The following is a 20,829-nucleotide window of genomic DNA, read 5'->3' as shown; positions in this document are numbered from 1 at the left end:
TTGGCCACCTGATGTGAAGAAGTGACTCATTGAAAAAGACCCTGATACTGGGAAAGACTGAAGGCGGGAGGAGAAGGGGATGACAGAGGATGAGATGGTTGGATGGCTTCACTGATGCGATGGACATGAGTTTGAATAGGCTCCGGGAGTTGGTGATGGATAGGGAGGCCTGGTGTGCTGCAGTCCATGGGGTCACAAAGAGTCAGACACAACTGAGCAACTGAACTGACTAACAGGTGGCACTAGTGGTAAAGACCTCACCTGCCAATGCAGGAGACATAAGAGATATGGTTCGATCCCTGGGTCAGGAAGATCCCTTGGAGGAGGGCATGGCAACCCACTCCAGAATTCTTGCCTGAAGAACCATATGGACAGAGGAGCCTGGTCGGCTGTATCCAAAGGTTCACAAAGAGTCTGACACAACTAAGGCGACTTCACACACACGCTCCTTTAATGTATATTCATTGCAGTGTTAGAGTCTGCTTTTTAGGAAATTTGATCTCCAACAGGACGTGAATAAGTCTTTCTCAGCTGCTGCTGCTAAGTCACTTCAGTCGTGTCTGATTCTGTGCGACCCCATAGACAGCAGCCCACTAGGCTCCTCTGTCCCTGGGATTCTCCAGGCAAGAACACTGGAGTGGGTTGCCATTTCCTTCTCCAATGCATGAAAGTGAAGTCACTCAGTCGTGTCCGACTCTTAGAGACCCCATGGACTGCAGCCTATCAGGCTCCTCCATCCGTGGGATTTTCCAGGCAAGAGTACTGGAATGGGGTGCCACTGCCTTTTCCAAGTCTTTCTCAGATATCCCCTCAAATCTCAATGTAACCCTGTGTCTTAAACACTGCCTTAAGCAGACTCCTGGTAGAGAGAACAGGACTTGGACCAAATAGGATTTGCCTCTGGAGTGGGGGAAGTGGTCACACTCCCTGTATTCTTATTTATTTATTTATTTTTGGCTGCAGTGGGTCTTTGTTGCTTTGTGAGGGCTACTCTTCATTGCAGTGCTCAGGCTTCTCATTGTGATGGCTTCTCTTGTTGAGGAGCATGGGCTCTAGGCACATGGGTTTTAGTAGTTGCAGCAAGCAGGCTCGCTAGTTGTCATTACCAGGCTCTAGAGCACAGGCTCAGTAGTTGAGGCACATGGACTAAGTTGCTCTGCAGCATGTGAAATCCTCCCAGACTAGGGATCAAAGCAGTGTCCTCTGTGTTGGCAGGCAGATTCTTATCTGCTGAACCACCAGGGAAGTCCCTCCCCTAATTCTGTGGGGCATGGATGGGAAATGAATAAAACTGGGGCTCTGCCAGCAATGAAGATGCAAAGGATGGATATTGGGTTGGCAGCCAAGAGCGTCTAAGGCATCACCTTCTGCCTCTAGATTTTCCTTCTTACTCATGGCACCCTCTGCCATAGTCATCTTCTTCAGAGTCTGTTTTATTCATATGGCTTCCATGCTTTTAAAAACTCTAAACGTATATCTACAGATCATATTATAGATACTTGTACTCTTTTTATTTTTTTCTTGCCTCAGCATACCTAGAGAAACCACACACACCCATCAGCCACAAAGGCTTGTTACTTACTATTTCACTACAGGAGGGATGCTGGAAAAGAAGGAAAGGAGAAAGGCACCCCTGGCAAGGTGGTGCAAATCAGGCTCTCCAGAAGCAGGTATTTTTGACAACCCTAAGAGGCCATATTGCATTCTCCATGAGAATTAATAACCTATAGGTTCTAGGCTTTAGAATCAAGTGCATAGCTTCTCACCACTCTTCAAGAACCTATATAATTTGGCTCCAGTTTTCCTTTCCAGCTGCCTCTCCCACTGTGTCCCTACATGACCGTTCTGCTCCTGGCTTGTTGCAATGTACACACCCACTTCTGTGTTTCTGATCACATTGCTCTCTCTCTCCTTCAAAATCTACCTTAAGCTGTACCTCCTCTATAATGGCTTTCCTGACCCCCACCCCCACCCAAATCTACTGAGATCTCTCATTGACCACACTACCCATAGTGTCACTCAGCAGACACTTAATCAACAAAGGCTTTCTATATCACTAAAATGTCAAATACAGATATTTCTATATACATTCCTAGCTTTTTTTTTCTGGGCTTCCCTGGTGGCTCAGACAGTAAAGAATCCTCCTGCAATGTGGGAGACCTGGATTTGATCCTTGGATTAGGAAGATCCCCTGGAAGAGGGCATGATCACCCACTCCAGTAGTCTTGCCTGGAGAATCCTCATGGATAGAGGAGCCTGGTGGGCTACAGTCCATGGGGTCACAGAGTTGGACACGACTGAACGACTAAAGTGCAGCTTTTTTTCCTAATCACATTTCAATAGAGATGAATGATTCCTGGATGTGGCCACAGTATAATTTACTGCCACAGAGACACAGAGGTTCAATCACTTCAAGAACATTGTTGTTGTTGTTTAGTCACTATGTTGTGTCTGACTCTTTTGCGACCCTATAGACTGTAGCCTGCCAGGCTCCTCTGTCCATGGGATTCTCCAGGCAAGAATACTGGAGTGTGTTGCCATTTCCTTCTCCAGCAGATCTTCCTGACTCAGGGATCAAACCCGCATCTACTGCTTAGTAGGCAGATTCTTTACCACTAAGCCATGAGGGAAGCCCTCACGAACATTACCAAATAGAAAACAAAAGTCTATCGAGATCCTGATGGTGGAAGTACCAGCAAAGCATCAGAACTTTTCAGATTCAAATAAATGCCTCAGTAATTTCTCACAAAAATAAACACAAAGAATGTGGAGTCTTTGAATGACAATAGTCTCTGGTAAATTCTTGAAGCATTTCATGTAGGAACAACTACAGTACAGAACCCCTGTGGTATAATTCTTGGTGTTTCCAAATTGCCTTTGCACATAGTCAAATATTTGATGAATGGATGTTGAATCATCATTCATCATACTTTGACTAATTAATTTTACAGTGAGAAATGTCACCACAAATAAGCATAAGAGATTACACCATTAGATATATTGAATAGTTCGTTTAAGCTGTTGTGTTTGAAAGTTATTAAACCTTGTACAAACAATAGAAATTCATTCATTTATTAATTTACTTTAAAAGTTTATTTTAGCACCTCAGTTCAGTTCAGTCGCTCAGTCGTGTCCAACTCTTTGCGACCCCATGAATCGCAGCATGCCGGGCCTCCCTGTCCATCACCATCTCCCGGAGTTCACTCAGACTCATGTCCATCGAGTTGGTGATGCCATCCAGCCATCCCATCCTCGGTCGTCCCCTTTTCCTCCTGCCCCCAATCCCTTCCAGCATCAGAGTCTTTTCCAATGAGTCAACTCTTTGCATGAGGTGGCCAAAGTACTGGAGTTTCAGCTTCAGCATCATTCCCTCCAAAGAAATCCCAGGGCTGATCTCCTTCAGAATGGACTGGTTGGATCTCCTTGCAGTCCAAGGGACTCTCAAGAGTCTTCTCCAACACCACAGTTCAAAAGCATCAATTCTTCGGCGCTCAGCCTTCTTCACAGTCCAACTCTCACATCCATACATGACCACAGGAAAAACCATAGCCTTGACTAGACGGACCTTAGTCGGCAAAGTAATGTCCCTGCTTTTGAATATGCTATCTAGGTTGGTCATAACTTTTCTTCCAAGGAGTAAGCGTCTTTTAATTTCATGGCTGCAGTCACCATCTGTGGTGATTTTGGAGCCCCCCAAAATAAAGTCTGACACTGTTTCCACTGTTTCCCCATCTATTTCCCATGAAGTGATGGGACCAGATGCCATGATCTTCGTTTTCTGAATGTTGAGCTTTAAGCCAACTTTTTCTATAAATACAATGATGAAATGAGACACTGTCCCTACTTGTGTCAAAGAAATCATAGTCTGTCAGGGAATACAGATATTGGTAGTGGGATTTATACAAATACATAAATACTATGATGAATTAAAATACTTTACACAAATAAGTATACATATGCTATGTATATGCTGTGAATCACTTATTTTTAATTTTTTTGTTATTTTTAAAAATTTTCTTGGAATATAGTTGATTTACAACATTGTAATAGTTTCAGGTGTACCCTAAAGTGATTCGGTTTTACATATACATATATTAATTCTTTTTCAGATTCTTTTCTCTTACAGGCTATCATAGAATATTGAGTAGAGTTCTCTGTGCTATACAATACATCCTTGTTGGTTGTCTGTCTTACATATAGTAGTGTGTGTATGTTCATCACAATCTCCCAATTTATCCCTCTCCTCCATATTTCCCCTTTGGTAATCATGTTTGTTTTTAATATCTGTAAGTCTGCTTCTGTTTTATAAATAACTCCATTTGTATCATTTTGGTTTCTAAATTAGATTCCATATATGTACAATAACATTTTTCTTTCTCTGTCTGATTTACTTCACTCAGTATGACAGTCTCTAGATCCATCCATGTTGCAGCAAATGTATTATTTTGTTCTTTTTTATGACTGAGTCATATTCCATTGTATATATGTACCATATCTTCTTAATCCATTCCTCTGCTAATAGACATTTAGGTTGCTTCCATGTCTTGGCTAAGGTAAATAGTGCTACATTGAACATTGGGGTGCATCTACGTGTTTGAATTATGGTTTTCTCTGAGTATATGCCTAGGAATGAGATTGCTGGGTCATACAGTAGTTCTATCTTTATTTTTTTTAAGGAACCTCCCATACTATTCTCCATAGTGATTGTACCAACTTACATTCCTACCAACAGTGTATGAAGGTTCCTTTTTCTCCACCTCTCCAGAATTTCTTATCTGTAGGCTTTTTGATGATAGCCATTATGACTTCTATGAAGTAATATCTCACTGTAGTTTTTTGATTTACATTTCTCTGATAGTTAGTGATGTTGAGCATCTTTTCATGTGCTTTTGGGCCGTGTATATGTCTTTGGAGAAAATGTCTATTTGGATCTCCTGTCCATTCTTTGATTGAGTTGTCTGGTTTTTTGAAGAAGCACACATTTTAGTTATCTATGCAGAGTAATGAATTGGCTCAAAATTCAGTGCCTTAAAACAATGAGATACCATTTATCTCACAATTCTAGAGTTAACTGGGTTCAGTGGGCAATTCTCGGCCAGGATCTCTCATACAGTTGTGGCCATATGGTGACTTGGGTTGGAGTCATCTTGAAGGCTTCCCTCACTCCCATGTCTGGCAGTTGATACTCACTCCTGATTGGGATTTCAGCTGGGCTTTCAGGTGGTTCATAGACACATGACCCCTCCATGTGGATTCTTGCACAGCATGGTTGCTGACTTCCAAGAGCAAGTATCTAGAAAAATAAAAACCAGGTAAAAGCTGCATCTCCTCTTGTGTCATACATAACTTTGGAAGCACACCATGTTGCTTCTGGCATAATCACAGAGCCACCTTGATTCTAGGGGAGACAACACAGAGCTCCCTTGATGAGAGAAGTATTCAATGTCACATTATAAGAAGAACTTATGGGATGGGAGGTACTTTGCAGCCATCTTGGAAAATATGGAGCACATAGGACTGAAATTTATCTACTAGGGAGTCTAGGAAAGCTTCCCTGAAGTGGTATTTAAGATAAAATCTGAAAATAAGGAGATGCTACCTAGAATAAGCGGTAGAAAAAGTAAGCAGAAGAAAGTATTTGCAAAGGCCCTGAAGCAGAAAGGAACAGCACAGACTGAAAGAAAGTCAGAGTGATAGCAGTAGTAAGACTGATGTAAGGGTGGTGAGAGCTGAGGCTGACTAAGTAGACAGTGTCTGGACGAAACAGAGCTTTGTATGTTATGCTCAGAATCTCGTTCTCTTACGTATCAGTACATGTACCAGTAATCCAGCAAAGGGTTTTAAGCCAGTGAGTGATGGTTTGCTCTGACTGCAGCAAATGGAGAGGATGTGGAGGTCGCAGGAGATACAGAAGTGGATGCAAGGGACCACCTAGGAAGTCACTGATAGGGGTCCAGTTGAGAGGTGATAGTATAGAGCATGGGCCAGGTGGGTGACAATGAAGACAGAGCAACATGGCTGGATTCAAGCATCATAAGGAGGAAAATACAGGACTGAGGGATGAGTTGGCTGGAGAGAAAGGAATTCAAGGATGAATAGCAGTCACAGACACAGAGAATGCTGGAGGACACCGAAGTTCACAGGTTAGAGGATGTGAATCTATTCAGTATGTGTGGAGTTGATGGTGCATTTGAACAATCGAGAGAAGTTATTAAATATATAGTAAAGTCAGGCACCCACAGGAGAGTCTAAAGATACATATTTATGAATTCTTAATGTTTAGCTGGTAATTGAAGCTCTGAGAGTAGATGAGATCACCTAGGAGAGAGAATAGAGATTCCCATGGAATTCAACATTTAATGGTTGCCCTGAGATGAATGGGTGGCCAAAAATACTTAAGAAGCATCCAGAGATGTTGGAGGTATGATAGTGTGGTGTCCTGGAATCTACAGATTGTCCACGTTACTTGAAGTGTTGTTGTTCAGTCACTAAGTCGTGTCCAGTGACAAGTGGTCACTAGTACTGAATGCTGAGAAGTGTATGGAACAAGGACTAAAACGTTGATTGGTGCAAACAACATGCAGGTCACAACAGCAAGAGTTATTTCAGAGGACCAGTGTGCACAGACTCAGTTTGGAGTAGGCTGATGGAAGCAGAGTTTAGGCAACTTTTTTTTGAAAGGGAAAGAAAGAGTTGGAGGAAACTGTATAATATTATGGTCATGCAACAGCATTCATTTGAGAACATCCCAAGATATACCAAACATTGGGTTTCCTTGTACCAGATCATATACTCAAGAGATATGTCACTGTGTATCCTCCTTTTAAAGAGAAGTGAGCATGAGGCAAGTAGGGAAGGTCCTTCTATATTCCAGCCAGACAGAAATTGAATCTACCCTGGCAGAGGGAGACAAGGACCAGAGCAGTGTGGGAAAGCTTCACACAGCCACTTGAAAAATATTACTGTAGACTCCCAACACTGATAGCTCAGAATCCTTATTCGGCTTTGGTGTGTTCAACTCTTGTGGGCCTTTGTGCAAGTCTTGTAACTTTTCCACGAGTCAACTTTTCTTTGGCTGTTGACCAGGGTCAAAGAAAGGCTGATCCCTGAAAGGCAGACAGGACAAAAAGTCCAACAGGATTTGACTAAATGAAGCATTTGATTAGTTATCACTAATAGTATGATGCAACCTAGGAAGGACTATTAACTCATTGTTTCTAAACTTGGCTTGTTTTTGTACTTGGCTGGAGCCCTCAGCCCTCTGGCCAAACAGCAGGGTTTCTGCATGTGCTCTGGCCTCCCTGAAGCCCTCATAATTGAGCCAGAAACTCTTGGGATCCAAGAGAGGTCTTGAGGAACAGGAGAAAGGCTCTGGGGACAGCCACAGGAAGAGGCAGCCTGCACTGTGCCCACACATACAGGGGATGCATGTTAGCTGTTCTCCTTGCAGCTGGAAGCCCTTCTTCAGCCTCCAGGACTCATTTTCCTGTCCAAGTCCTTTCTGTGATGCTGACCTTTGGGTTGATTACAAGTGAGTAAATGAAAGCTTTCCCTCTCCTCCAACACGTCCTTCTATGACTTGAAACATGTGACAGGCTGTTACCTCCAGCAGATGTTTTCTGGATGAATCAGCATCTGAAAAGGCAGAGGCCCCAGGGATGTGCCAACATCAACAGAATTGCAAGGACTAGGGGGAGAGAGGGGAGACAGTTCGATGGATGCAACCTTCTGCAGAGGGTCAGCTGCACAAACTTTAAAGAAGGCAGCCTGAGAATCATGTTCAGAATAAAGGGTGAAAGGGCAGAACTGTCTCCACAGGGCCTCAAGCAGATCCCACTGGACCGAGGACCAGGGTTGGTCTTCTTTGGGCAATCAATATCATCACAGTTGGATGCAGGCATATGTCTGAGGATAGTCTTTTGGCAAAAACATCCCAGTCTCACACGAGTTACACTCATCTTCAAATGCATGGCATCTAGACTACCAACCAATTGTCTCATTTTTACAACATTAAGTTACTCCTGTCTCCCATGAGCTCTACCCCCTCCTCTACTCCTCTCTTAGACTGCCACAAACCACATTACCACCCCAGGCGAGGGCTTAGAAGTTAGGGGTTCAATCCTTATGGGTGAGATATTTAACCACAGGATCTAACTGAGGTTTCTTCACTTTGTTTTATTTTTCGTCAGCCTTTAGAACTGGGTCATGTTCCCTTGTCCATAATTTCTACAAGTCTTATCTGGAAAAAAAAAAAAAAAAGAAAGGTGCCTCTTCTCCCTTAGGACTCAGATGCCCCTTGTCAAGATCCAGAAGCTGGTGTTTGCTATGGCTTCCTTTGTGCTCCCCTGTTTAACTTGTATTTTCCAAGCCTCTTTTTCCTTTTCTTCCTTTTTCTCCAATGTCCTCAAGGAGCTCATCCACTTGAGTGACTTCAGCTTTCACCTCCATGTAAGCATTTCAAATCTCTACCCCTCTCCTCCTCTCTCCTACTAAATTCCAAATGACCTTTGCACTAGAGGTCCCCACCTTGTTGGTCCACCCACACGGCCACCTTCACATGTTCAAAACAAAACTTACTATCTCCTCGCCCTCGCTCCTCACCTGTATCAGCCCATGTTCATCCAGAGAAGCAGATGTATATTGTGAAAGTTCAGTATGGATTCATTACAGGGAACTGTTCTTATGCAGTTTTGGCTGCTTACTAAGCAGTCTCTCTATGGCTGTTATCTCTGAGTCTAAAGCTGGAGCTTGACATTCATGGAATGTCCAGGAGGGAAGATGGATGTTAAGTGGAGGGGGGAGATTGAGGGTAGGTTGGAACCAAAACACACAAGTTGGAGCCCCATGAGGAAGAACCAGACTCATGTAAATCCATGTGGCCTTTGACCTCAGTGATGAGGATCTCCAGCAGAAGTAGGGCTCTTCATCACAGAGCTAAACACATCTACATCTGGCCTAGAAGTCGAAGAAGCTGAAGGATTAGAGAAAGGTTGGTGCTTCACACTAGCGAGGTAAGTCAGCAAATCGGCAACATGTGTGAGCAACAAAATGGCCACTGCTTCTCTTCCAGCCTCCAAATCTCCCGAGAATCTCCCCTAACTGGAAACAAGAGAGTGAATTCTGGGAAATGTAGCTTAGCCTAGCCAAGCTGACACATCACGAAGCCATTAAAATTCACCCCTAGTCAACTTGGCATCCATACACATCTCCTTAAAGTATACTTAATATCTGAATCAGCACAAGGCTAAAGTCCTACTTCTGCCTAGTATTATACAACTCTTCCACATATGACCAAAAAATGCTAACCCTTTCCCCAGAAGAGAATACAGAGTTCCTTATTTTGTCCGTGGCTGATGTTCATTCTTTTCCAAGATGATTCACACATTTCCTTTGATATCTTTGAGATACAAAGTATTATTAATATATCATGTTAGATGATGAGATGAAATAAGAAAGAAAACAAAAATATCTAGTTAATATATATACAAATATATCTGTATTAAAATAAGGAAGAACTATTTATAACTATTACAGTCTCTGTCTCTGCAGCAGCCACATGGTCATAATGGATATTTATAAATTTGTTGTGGTTTACTCACTCAGTCATGTCCAACTCTTTGCGACCCCATGGACTGTAGCCCGCCAGGCTCCTCTGTCCATGGGATTGTGCAGGCAAGAATACTGGAGTGGGTTGCCATTTCCTCCTCCAGGGGATCTTCCTGACCCAGAAATGAAACCCAGGTTTCCTGCATCACCTGCATTGGCAAGCAGATCCTTTACCAAGAAGCCAGTTGGGACACCCATGTTTATGACTGCCTTCCCATTGTGTACTATTTGTATTCATTTTGCTGTCAACCAGCACCTCCGCAGCTCATCATAGTTCTTTGTTTGGTGAGGTGTGATAAACTTTCAGTCTTGAAGGTTCTGGTATATTAGCATCCCTGCCTGAATTGGCTTGTTGTCCACCCATCTTTGTGCCCTTCATTTAAGGGTTCAAATGGCTTCCCAGGTGGCACTAGTGGTAAAGAGCCTGCCTGCCAGTGCAAGAGACCTAAAAGACAAAGGTCCACTGCCTTGGTGGGGAGATCCCCTGGAGAAGGGAATGGCAACCCACTTGAGTATTCTTGCTTGGGAAATCCCATGGACAGAGGAGCCTGGCGGGCTACAGTCCATGGGGGTCACAAACAATTGGGCACGACTGAGCGACAGCACACACACGTGATTTTCTGTTGGCAATAATCATCGGACCTGGGAGTATTAAGAGGGACCCTTAAGGATTTTCACTAGAGGTAATAGCAAACAGTGCCCCTCCCATTTCCCCTGCTGTACTCAGGGATCTATGAATACTGGCTACAAGAAAACAACATCATATATTTGATGGCAACTCAAAGGATCTACAGCATCCAGGATGACCCTGCCCAGCCCTGCAAGGTGTTACCACTTAGCTGTGCATCAAGTACATCTTCAGAAGGCCGTGCCGCTTCAATCAAGCTGCTTCTGGGTGATAGGGAACATGGTAAGATGGGTAAATTCCATGACTCCGAGTCCATTGCCACATTTCATTTGCTGGGAAGTGCGTTCCTTGATTGGAAGCAGTGCTCTGTGCAGTACCGTGATGGTGGGTAAGCTATTTCATAAGACCATGGATGGGAATTGATGCAGAAGCATGTGGACAGAGAAGGAAAATCCATATCCAATATCTCTACTCAAGTCACCAGGTGAAAGTGAAAGTAAAGTATTAGTTGCTCAGTCCTGTCTGACTCTTTGTGACCCTATGGACTGTAGCCTGCCAGGCTCCTCTGTCCAAGAGATTTTCCAGGCAAGGATACTGGAGTGGGTTGCCATTTCCTCCTCCAGGGGATCTTCCCAACCTAGGGATCAAACTGTGTTCCCTGTGTTGGCAGGTGGATTCTTTACCGTTTGAACCACCACCAGGTAGACTTCTCAAAACTCTGCCTACTAAGAGGATCCCTCTCAGTGCTGCTGTTCAGGGCTGTAAGCGAGTTGGGTGGTAACGCTGCCACTCTCCACTTTCAGGTGCTGCCTACCTGCTGTGCAGAACTATCTGAGGTTTTTGTTCCTCAGTTAACTGGCCAGAGGGCTCATTCCATCAGGCCAGAGATGTGGGTTGGAAGAGAGAAGGTAATGTAGCAGAAGTAGGGACCATGGATTTTGAGGTCACTTCTTTTTTCTTTCTGTGTTTTGGTTTTGGTTGCATGGGGTCTTTGTTGCTGTGTACGGATTTTCGCTAGTTGCAGTGAGTGGGGGATTCTCATTGCAGTGGCTTCTCTTGTTTTGGAGCACAGGCTCTAGGCACACGGGCTTAGCTGCTGCATGGCATGTAGAATCTTCCTGCAGAAGGGATAAAACCCACGTTCCCTGCCTTGGCAGGTGGGTTGTTTATCCACTGTACCACCAGGAAAGTCCTTGAGGCCTTTTCTCAATGCAACTTACGCCTTCCAGGCCCACACAAGCCTGATTACCTATGAATCACTTCCATTTGATGATGGAGTACCGCAGTGAATGCCTTACTGTATGGCTTGGCCAGTTGGACAACACTAGTTCACGATGAGCAGCTCAAGTTACACAGTAACTTGGTGGTCCACAGATAAGCATTTCATCAACCAAAAGTTGATTCTGAAAAGGAGAGTAATTATCCACTAAAGAGGGCAGGGATTTGACCACAAAGTTTTAAGGGTCAGGTCTTGCTTCATCTAGAGGGGCTTGTCAAAGACTTCACACTGCACGTCTTTCAGCTGCTGACACATGGAACACCAGTAGATCTCCTGGGTCAAATGGCCCAAGTGACAGAGCAGCTTACAAAGTGGCCCAGACATATGACGGGGTCTTCTCTTGTCCTGTGTGTGTGCATGCTCAGTTGCTCAGTCGTGTCCAGCTCTTTGCAACCCCATGGACCATAGCCTGCCAGGCTTCTCTCTCCATGAGATTTCCCAGGCAAGAATACTGGAGTGGGTTGCCATTTCCTCTTCCAGGGGATCTTCACAACTCAGGGATTGAACCTGCGTCTTCTGTGACTCTCTGCATTGGCAGGCGGGTTCTTTTCCACTGTGCCAACTGGCAAGCCCTCTCTTGTTCTGAGCCCCACTCAAAACTAACATGTCTTAGGTCACATCCATACAGTATCTAACCAAAGAGGAAAATAAGAGGGATTCTTTCAACTGGGCTTTGTTTTATAAGTCTCTGAGCAAGCCCCTGGTTGGCCAGCCTAAGGCCTGTGCTGAGCCCTCTAATTCCAGGGACCTGGGGCTCAAGTTCTGTTGACCCAGCGTGATTCATGGAACCACACCTATGACCGTGATTTGGAGAGTCTGTGGTCAGCAGATCCCTCCAAAACCACAGAAGGAGTTCCCCAAATGATTTTTTTTTTCCCTGGGAGTTCATCATCGAGCCATTCTTAGAGTTGAAATAAGGCTCTGGAAAATTCAGGTAGCCCTCTTCAAATAGTCCTTTTCTCTGGAGAAGTCTCTGAGCATATTTCAGAAGGATTACTTGTACCTTCTCTCTGCCAGAGCAGGAGGGGAACTTTCTTGGACCTTCACCATGAAAACCTGGTAGGGTTCCTGAAGTTAAAGCCTATGGCAGTGTGGGAATCTCTGCTATGACATCACCCCCAGCAGTTTCTCACTCTCCTATTAGTCTGCACCCAGCCCTCAGTCATTTTTCTAAATTGCCATTACAGCGTACCTACCAATGTATGACTCCAGCGTGTCTTCTGCTCCAAGTAAGCAGATCTTGGCTATGACTGTCTGGATCTGCCTGTCTTTCTAGATGGGTGGTGATTTGCCTGAAAACTCAGTTCTTTGTTGACTCCAAGAAAAGTCATGAATTTTTGTTTACCCAGCTTTCTCTTGTTGTCAGGACAGGAATGATAACTTCCAAGCCTGACCAAAGGCGTTAATTTCATATTTGAATCTTTGCATTCTTATATTTCTCAATTTTCTATATGTGTGCTCAGTCGTTTCAGTCGTGTCCAACTCTTTGTGACCCCATGGACTGCAGCCCTCCAGGCTCCTCTATCCATGGTGGTTCTCTAGGCAAGAATACTGGAGTGGGTTGCCATGCCCTCCTCCTTAGGACCTTCCCAACCCGGGGCTGGAAACCAGGTTGCAATGCGCCTGCAACCCGCATTGCAACCCTTTACCAATTGAGTCACCAGGGAAGCCTGTATGACCCTCTACTCCTACTATATGAGTATTCTTGAATCTTTTGCTGAATACACCAAATAGTTTCTGAAACTGTCTTTCCTTTTTTTTGGGTAGCTGATTATTTTCATAAATGAGATGTTTTCCTTGAATCTTTAAGAGTCAAAATATTCCTTTTCCCTTATGCTGCAGAAATTTTCATCCCTTAGAGCTTGTATTGTATCACTCTGAATATTTATTCTAGAAAGAGAAGAAATCTCTTTAAGCCACGGGATTGTAAACAGACTGCCTGTAGCTTTTTTTGATCTTGACCTTGAGCACTCTTACGTTAACCCTCTCAGATCTAGATTTGTAACAGATAACAGAGAGCAATAGTACCAGCCAAACTCGCCCTGCCCTTCTGGCATTCATTTAGCACGATTCCAATAGAGTGTAGTTACATCTCTTTGTCCTTCGAGTCTTGAGTTCTCAGAAACCTGGAATCTAGTGTGGTCTGTAGTTTGTATAAGTGCAGGATGGAAACAGTTAAACCCACTATAACTGTGCTACCCAAACTGTGGTCCCTAAACCCATGCTGCTCTCTGACTTATTCCCATTTTATTTTTCTAGGGAGTTATATTTATTGAGTTTATAAAAGCCTTGATCAGTGATGGATTGGGAATTTTAAAAAAATTTATGTAAGTATAGTTGATTTACAATGTTGTGTTAATTTCAGGTGTACAGCAGAGTGACTCAGTTATACATATATATACATTACTTTTCATGTTCTTTTTCTGTTATGGTTTATCAAGGGATATTGAATATAGTTCCCTGTACTATACAGGACCTTGTTGTTTATTCATCCTATATATAATAGTTTGCTTCTGCTAATCCCAAACTTGGATTGAGAATTTTGGAAAAATAGTCCTCACCACAGCTAGTTTCCAGGTGGCTCAGTGGGTAAGGAATCTGCCTGCAATGCAGGAGACCTGGGTTTGACCCCTGGGTCAGGAAGAGGCCCTAGAGAAGGGCATGGCAACTCACTTCAGTATCCTTGCCTGGAGAATTCCATGGACAGAGGAGCCTGGTGGGCAACAGTTCATGGGTTGAAAGCAGTCAGATACGACTGAAGCGACTTAGCACGCACACACGCACAGCTAGTCTGCGCTGTCTTAAATCTCATCCCAACTGAGTGTCTCCTTGACTTTGAGTCCACTCCCATTTCCTAAGGTGCAGTGAGCCACCAATGTTCCCCTTAAGCTTCAGGTCCTTTACTCTGGAAGGATGTGGGAAGAGAACCACTGGTTTGTGAGGGTGGGGGATAAGGAGGTGTGGGAAGATGGCAGAGGCTCACGAGGGAAGGGCCTTGACTGGCATGCTCAGAAAAGCTCTCTCCTGCGGTAGGTAGGGGGCTGCCAGATTCTGTTTCAATGGCGTCTCTGAGTCTACAAGTTCAAGGAAGAGAGTGGAGGGGTGGGGAATCCTGCGACTCCTTTTCCTTCCTTCTCCACCGTGGGTCATTCTGCTCTAACTCAGGGGACAAGGCTGTGCTGTTTAATCTGGCCTCCTCCACACTGCAGTTGGTGGAAAGACACCTCTCCCCCACCCACCCCCTGCCAGACTTAGACTGTGTTCCCTTCTCCTCACTTTCGGCACTTTGTCCAGCACTCAAATGCTTCCGAGGATAGAACAGGCTCTGTCAGCAATGCCCTGAGGTGCCTGGCAAGTCTGTCGTAGCCTGTAGGCAACTAAGTATGGTAGGTACTGCTGAGAAGCCACGTTTCCTGTACTCTGAGTCTGTGTGGTTGAATTTTGAGATCTCATGTAGGGCATCACTATTTATCTTTCTTATCTTCTTATTTATTTCTGACTATGCCGGGTCTTCTTTGCTGCACACGGGCTTGCTCTAGTTGCAGTGAGTGAGGGCTACTTCTTCATGCAGAGAACAGGCTTCTCATTGTGGTGGCCTCTCTCTTTGTGGAGCACAGGCTCTAGAACACAGACTTCAGTAGTTGTGGCTCTCGGGCTTAGTTGCTCCGAGGCTTGTGAGATCTTCCCGGGCCAGGGATAGAACCCATGTTCCCTGCATTGGCAGGCGGAGTTTTGATCCACTGTGCCAAAAGCGAAGTCCTATCATTCTTTTTTAGTGTTCAGAGTCAATACAACATTCTTGCTTATTTATTAGAGATGCCTGGAACCTATTTCTTACCTATCTCTGTGCCTCATGCCAACAGTGTCTTTTCCCAACTCGTTAGTAGCTATGACCAGCAGGACAGGAAGAGATCAGACCTCTGTGGCACTCCCTGGGTGACTTCTCCTCCTGTTTCCATCCATTCATGATCCTGTCTGCTGGGTTCAATTGCTTGACAGATTATGAATCTGCTTAACCATCCTATTGTCTACCAGGACACTCTGAAGAGGATGGATAATTTCTCCTACGTGTCCCTCTTCCCTCATCCCTTTTGCTAGAGTCCTGTATATAATAATTATAAATAGCAATACTAGTTATTGTAATTATTACTATAAATCTGGTTGGAGTTTGTTCTAAAGTAGCAAAGAAAGCAGCTCTTAACAGTGTGGTGTTGCTTGTTATCAGCCAGATCCAGGTGCTAGGCGAGAACCAGGTATTCCTTGTCCATTCAGTAATAAAATGCATGCTGGGTTTTATGAGCAGAGCTTGTCTCAGAGGTGATAAAGGAAAGGAAGGCCACCGGTCAGACTAACCTGGGCCTGGAAATTTGGGGTGCCCATGAACCTTTGCTCATGAGCCTCCAACAGGGGTTCTCGATTAGGGCCAGTTTTTGTGCTAAAAGATAGTTGACAGCTCCTGAAGACATGTATTGTCACAACAGGGAAAAATTGAGGGCCTGCTACTTGTTCTCAGGGGCACAGAGGCCAGGGATGCAACTAAAACATCCTTCAGTACACAGAGCAGGCACTTCCCCAGCCAAGAATGGTCCAGCCACAAATGTCAATAGCACTTGGGCTGAGAATCCTTGACTTAGAATTTATCCCATTCTAAAACCTGCACCACTGGAGCATGGGGGCAAGGGGATGATACATCTACTCAAAGGCCAGACCACATCCCTAAAGATTCTAGTTTCATTGGTCTGGCTGGGGTGGAACCCAGATAGGGTATTTCCATGAAGCTCCCCTAAGGTTTCTCTCCTGGGTGGACAGGATTGAGAACCACTCCCTGGAGAGCCTGGTGAGATGGAAGCCCAGGAAGAGCCTGACCACCCTCATTGTCTTGTGATCAGAGGGTTACTGAAGGGTTGTTGGCTCCATGAGGAGGCAGCAATGATGGAGAGAAGGCTCCCAGGCACCAGAGAGGATAAGATGGAAGTTCAAGGCAGAGCCTTTTGTGAGAACTGGGAAAAAAAGCAAGCCATCTAGATTAAAAAAATTGAAAACTTTCTGGATGGATATTCCCAGAGCCCTTCGTCTAGCTAACAGACCAGACTGCTGAGGTGAGGAGAAAGCTGCCTTTCCACAATGAACATGGCCCCTATCATAGTACAGGGCTCCATGACCCCAGAGGCGGCTGGATGTTAGCACCCTTGCCCCTTCCTCCAGACCTTCGCTCAGAGTGCATGGCACAACTGAATGCCGCAGCCCTAGCTGGAATTTGTCTTAGTTATGATCTGCTGGCAGGAAAAGGGGCGAGGTCCCTGCCTTAGGTGTTTACAAAAAAAAAAAAAAAAAGAGAGAGAGGGAGAGAAACCCTTGAAGAAGAAACCAGATCCGTCCTGCAGGCAGCCGAGAAACCCTATCCTGACGCCAGCCCACAGGGTGGAGACTCCAGGCTGATCGTGGTGTCCTAGGGGTGCGAACAATCCAGGAAATGGGGAACTCTGATTGCAAGAAACTACAACAGCTGGATTCCCAGGCTGTGGGTGAGACGGGGAACTTTCTGGGCCTTGTGCTCTCCCATCAGCCAACCTTGGAAAGAGTACCTCAAGCCTCATCCCAAACCGCAGTGCAGCCGGCACGCACGCGGGCCAGCCCTTGATTCATTCCTTCGCTAAAGAGAAACCAAAAGGCCATAGCACGGACATTGGCGCCGGCACAACCGCACACCTAAGTTCAAATCTCTCCTCTGTCTGTAACCGTGAACCTGGGCAGGTTTCTAAGCGGCGTTTCTTTTCGGAGAGGGTGGGCATAATAACAACAAACTTGGGGCGTGATCAGGAGGGTCAAACCCGCGAATTTGGCCATAATAACCTGCCGTGGTTGTCTCTTCTCTTTCCCTGCGGCTCACGCAGCTCTCTGCTTAGATGATATGGTGCTAGGGGCCCGGGATCTAGGAGGGGGTCGGGCAACCGGTGTGTGTATTTGGAGTGAAAGGGCGCAAACTGGGAAACCCAGAGATACTTTGGGATGGTTCGGTTTACTAGGGCACGCCCCTGGCGCGCTCCGGCACCCCGGAGAGGGGGCGGAGGTGTCAGCCCCGCTCCAGAAGAAGCGCTGGCACAAAAGGAGGGGGTGGGTCGGAGCCCCAGCCGCGCCAGCGCTCCGGGGAGGCGGAGGAAGGAGGGTTGGCTGGGGGCGGGAGACAGGCGAGAGGAGGAGTTTTTAAGTTCGGCCTCCGCCGGCCCGCGGCACAGTCCCTCGGTCCGGTCGATCTCCTCCCGCCCCCGGGACGCGCGCCGCGCAGCTGAGCCGAGCGCAGCGCAGCCCCCGCGCGACATGGGGAGCCCCGCACTCCGGCCCGCGCTGCTGCTGCTGTTGCCACTGCTGCTACGAGTCCCGCCGAGCCGCGGCTTCCCAGGTAATGCCAGGGGCGGGCCAGCCTCCCCAACGGGGTGCCGGGGACCACCCCCATCCCCGGCTTGGCCGGAGGGTGGTGCGAGGCGCCCTTTGTTTGTGCCGACTTCGTCTTTCGCCGCCCGGGGATTGGGGGATGCGGAGCGGGGCTAGCGTCCGGGCATCGGGAAGGGAGAACCGATTGTCAGGCGGCCGCCGGTAGCCGATGGACCCTCTGCGCCCGGAGTTCCAGGGGGTCAATCAAACCCACGTAGGCGCTAGAGGCGACCAAGAGACGTTTGGCCGCGGGCTACTTTCTCATCCCCAGGAGTTGCCTCTCCTGCGGTTGCTCGCAGCCGGGACCCAGGGGACTGACAGCTTGTCCTGGAAGGAGTACCTACCCCCTCCCACTCGAGGTGCCAGGCCACCCCCTGGGGCTGCAGGGCACTAGTCGCCGTAGAAGGACTCTCGTGGCCGGCGCAGGCGGGGCCTCTCCCGCATCCCCCAACCCCCCCTGCTGGGGATTCCGAGAAAGTCTGCACCGCTGGGAGAGAGGTGCCAGCTGAGAGTGGTGACATGTGGCAAGCGCTTGGTTAGCACGCGGGCTCTGCTAGACAGAGGGTGGGGCCTCTGGTTTCTGGAAGGCGTGGTCTGTAGCATCTAAGGGGACCCAGGTGTTTATTAGGGCTCTCCTGGTGTTGACAAAACCTTCTTTGGAAATGCCCCTTTAAGAACTACTGCTGAGTCCCTCATCAGAGAGGCTTAAGTTAGCAAAGAGCTTCAGGGGAGCTGGGGAACATGGATGCACCCGTGTCGCCCTGGAGAGAAGAAATCCATGGGCGCATTTTAATTTAGTGTTAATGGGAACATGGGTGATGTGGGCTATGGGGTCAGCAGATATCTGGCTTTACTTTCAATACTATGGGCAGTTTAAATTTGGGTCTGAAAAGCGAACCTACAGAGTTGTGGGTGAAGCTTGGAGGGGGAGGGTTCCCAGATAGCATGCTGGGGACATTCCCTGCGCATCCACTAATGAGTGAATGAATCCAACGTGTGAAGTGATAATCAGGAACTTTTGTTTCCAGCTGACTCTTGTAAGTTTTTCAGCTGTTGGGTAGGAACTGATTCAGGGCGAAGTGGAAAGGAGACTTTATCCTCTGTGCCTGGCAAGTGCCATTCCCCTGACCCCCAGGTGGATTCATTCCCCCACCCCCCAAAGCGGGAATCAGGTTAATGTGAAACTAGAGGGGAGGGAGAAGCCCGCACTGGACAGGTAACGGGAGAAGTTGAGAAATTAGAGGTGGCTTTTCCTGCTGAATTGGGAGGCATCTCTAAGCCACCTGTGCAACTGGTGGAGCCTTTCTTAGTTAGCCAAGGGGCCTCTTGTCTTTTTCCACCTGACCTTCCTCCCCTGTCTCACCCTGCCCTCCACTCTCCTTCCTTCTACTGCATAGCTTGCTGCCAGAGCCCAGCCACCCACAGAGTCATGGGTTTCCAGCTTGGGCGCTCACTACTTTTGGGAACTGGCCCTGGTTGGCCGGGCTCCTCCCTCCAGCGCCAGCCTGCAGGCTGCCCCCAACTTGGCACATCCCAATGGGATCTTTCAGGAAATGTGCTCTGCTGGGGCTGATGATTCCAAAGGAGCAGATTTCAGTCCAAGCCAGAGGTTTTGGAAGTCTGGGGAGGGGAGACTCTCTAGGTCTGTGGGTCCCAAGGCAAGTCATGTCAGCCATGTTCACCCTAAGTGCTGAGTGACAGATTTTGAAGATCATTTCAGAGGCAGTCTCTTAGCAAGTGGACAGTGTGTCTCTGGTAAGAGGCCTGGAATCAGAAATCTCTGAAAGAGGGAGATGGGTATTGAGAAGGCCCATCAGCACTTCTCCCCGCATTGTATAACCATCTGAGATTTAATAGGGAAACTGTCAGATACAGAGAGAGAGAAAATCATTCCCAGTCCCACTCCTAGAAGGTCTCTGGAGTTCTTCCATCTTTGAATTTGATGCAGCTTTTCTGGCTCTCTGATTTTTGTAGCCTACCAAGATGTGGTGGCTATAAAAACCCACATGAAGTATATGGAAAGTTCATAGCAAAGTTGTCTATGTTGGATTGTGTTTGTTTGTCTGTAAGATAGGATTTCTTACTCTTTGTTTTTTCTTTTATTGATGTGTAATGGAGGCCTGGCGTGCTGCGATTCATGGGGTCGCAAAGAGTTGGACATGACTGAGTGATTGAACTGAACTGACATTATAACATTAGTTTTGGGTGTACAGTGTAGTGATTTGATATTTGTACACACTTCACAATGGTGGCTACAGTAAGTCTAGTTATCATGCATCACTGTACATAGTTACAAAAATTTTTTTTCTAGTGATGAGAACTTTTAAGGTCTACTCTCAGTACAGTATTATTAATGATAGTCATTCCCTGGTGACTCAGATGGTAAAGAATCTGCCTGCAATGCAGGAGACCTGGGTTTGATCCCTGAATTGGGAAGATCCCCTGGAGGAGGGCATGGCTACCCCCTCCAGTATTCTTGCCTGGAGAATCCCATGGACAGAGGAGCCTGGCAGGCTGCAGTCTATGGGGTCACAAAGACTGGGTGAGTAACACACACACACCATGCTATACATTTCATCCCATGACTAATTTAAAGCTGAAAGTTTATACATTTTGATTACCTTCACCCATTGCATCTACTCCTCACTCCCCTTCCCCTCTGGCTACCACAAATCTGTTCTATGTATCTATGAGCTTAGATTTTGTTTCATTTTTTAGATGCCACATATATGTGTGATCATATGGTATTTGTCTTTCTCTGCTTGACTTACCTCACTTAGTAAAATGCCCTCAGGATCCAGCCATGTTGTCACAAATGGCAGCATTCCATTCTCTTTTTCTGGCTGGATAATGTTCCATTGTATGTATATACCACATCTTCTTT

General features: G+C 46.4%; 1 protein-coding gene across 2 annotated transcripts in view; it reads left to right on the top strand.

Moving 5' to 3' along the window:
- Positions 1-17,708: 17,708 nt before the first annotated feature.
- SRPX (sushi repeat containing protein, X-linked) overlaps positions 17,709-20,829 on the top strand; it is a 153,558-nt gene continuing 150,437 nt past the window's right edge. The window contains exon 1 of one of the 2 annotated variants that reach the window (XM_018043937.1): positions 17,709-17,913. In XM_018043937.1, coding sequence (XP_017899426.1) covers positions 17,832-17,913 — 82 coding nt within the window. In that variant the 5' untranslated portion in view covers positions 17,709-17,831. The remainder of the gene's footprint in view (positions 17,914-20,829) is intronic. The other variant, XM_018043938.1, reaches the window with a different exon arrangement.

Source organism: Capra hircus (assembly GCF_001704415.2).
Source record: "Capra hircus breed San Clemente chromosome X unlocalized genomic scaffold, ASM170441v1, whole genome shotgun sequence".
Classification (NCBI taxonomy): Eukaryota; Metazoa; Chordata; class Mammalia; order Artiodactyla; family Bovidae; genus Capra; species Capra hircus.
Note: the sequence above shows the minus strand (reverse complement) of the source record. Positions and strands in the feature narration are given on the sequence as shown.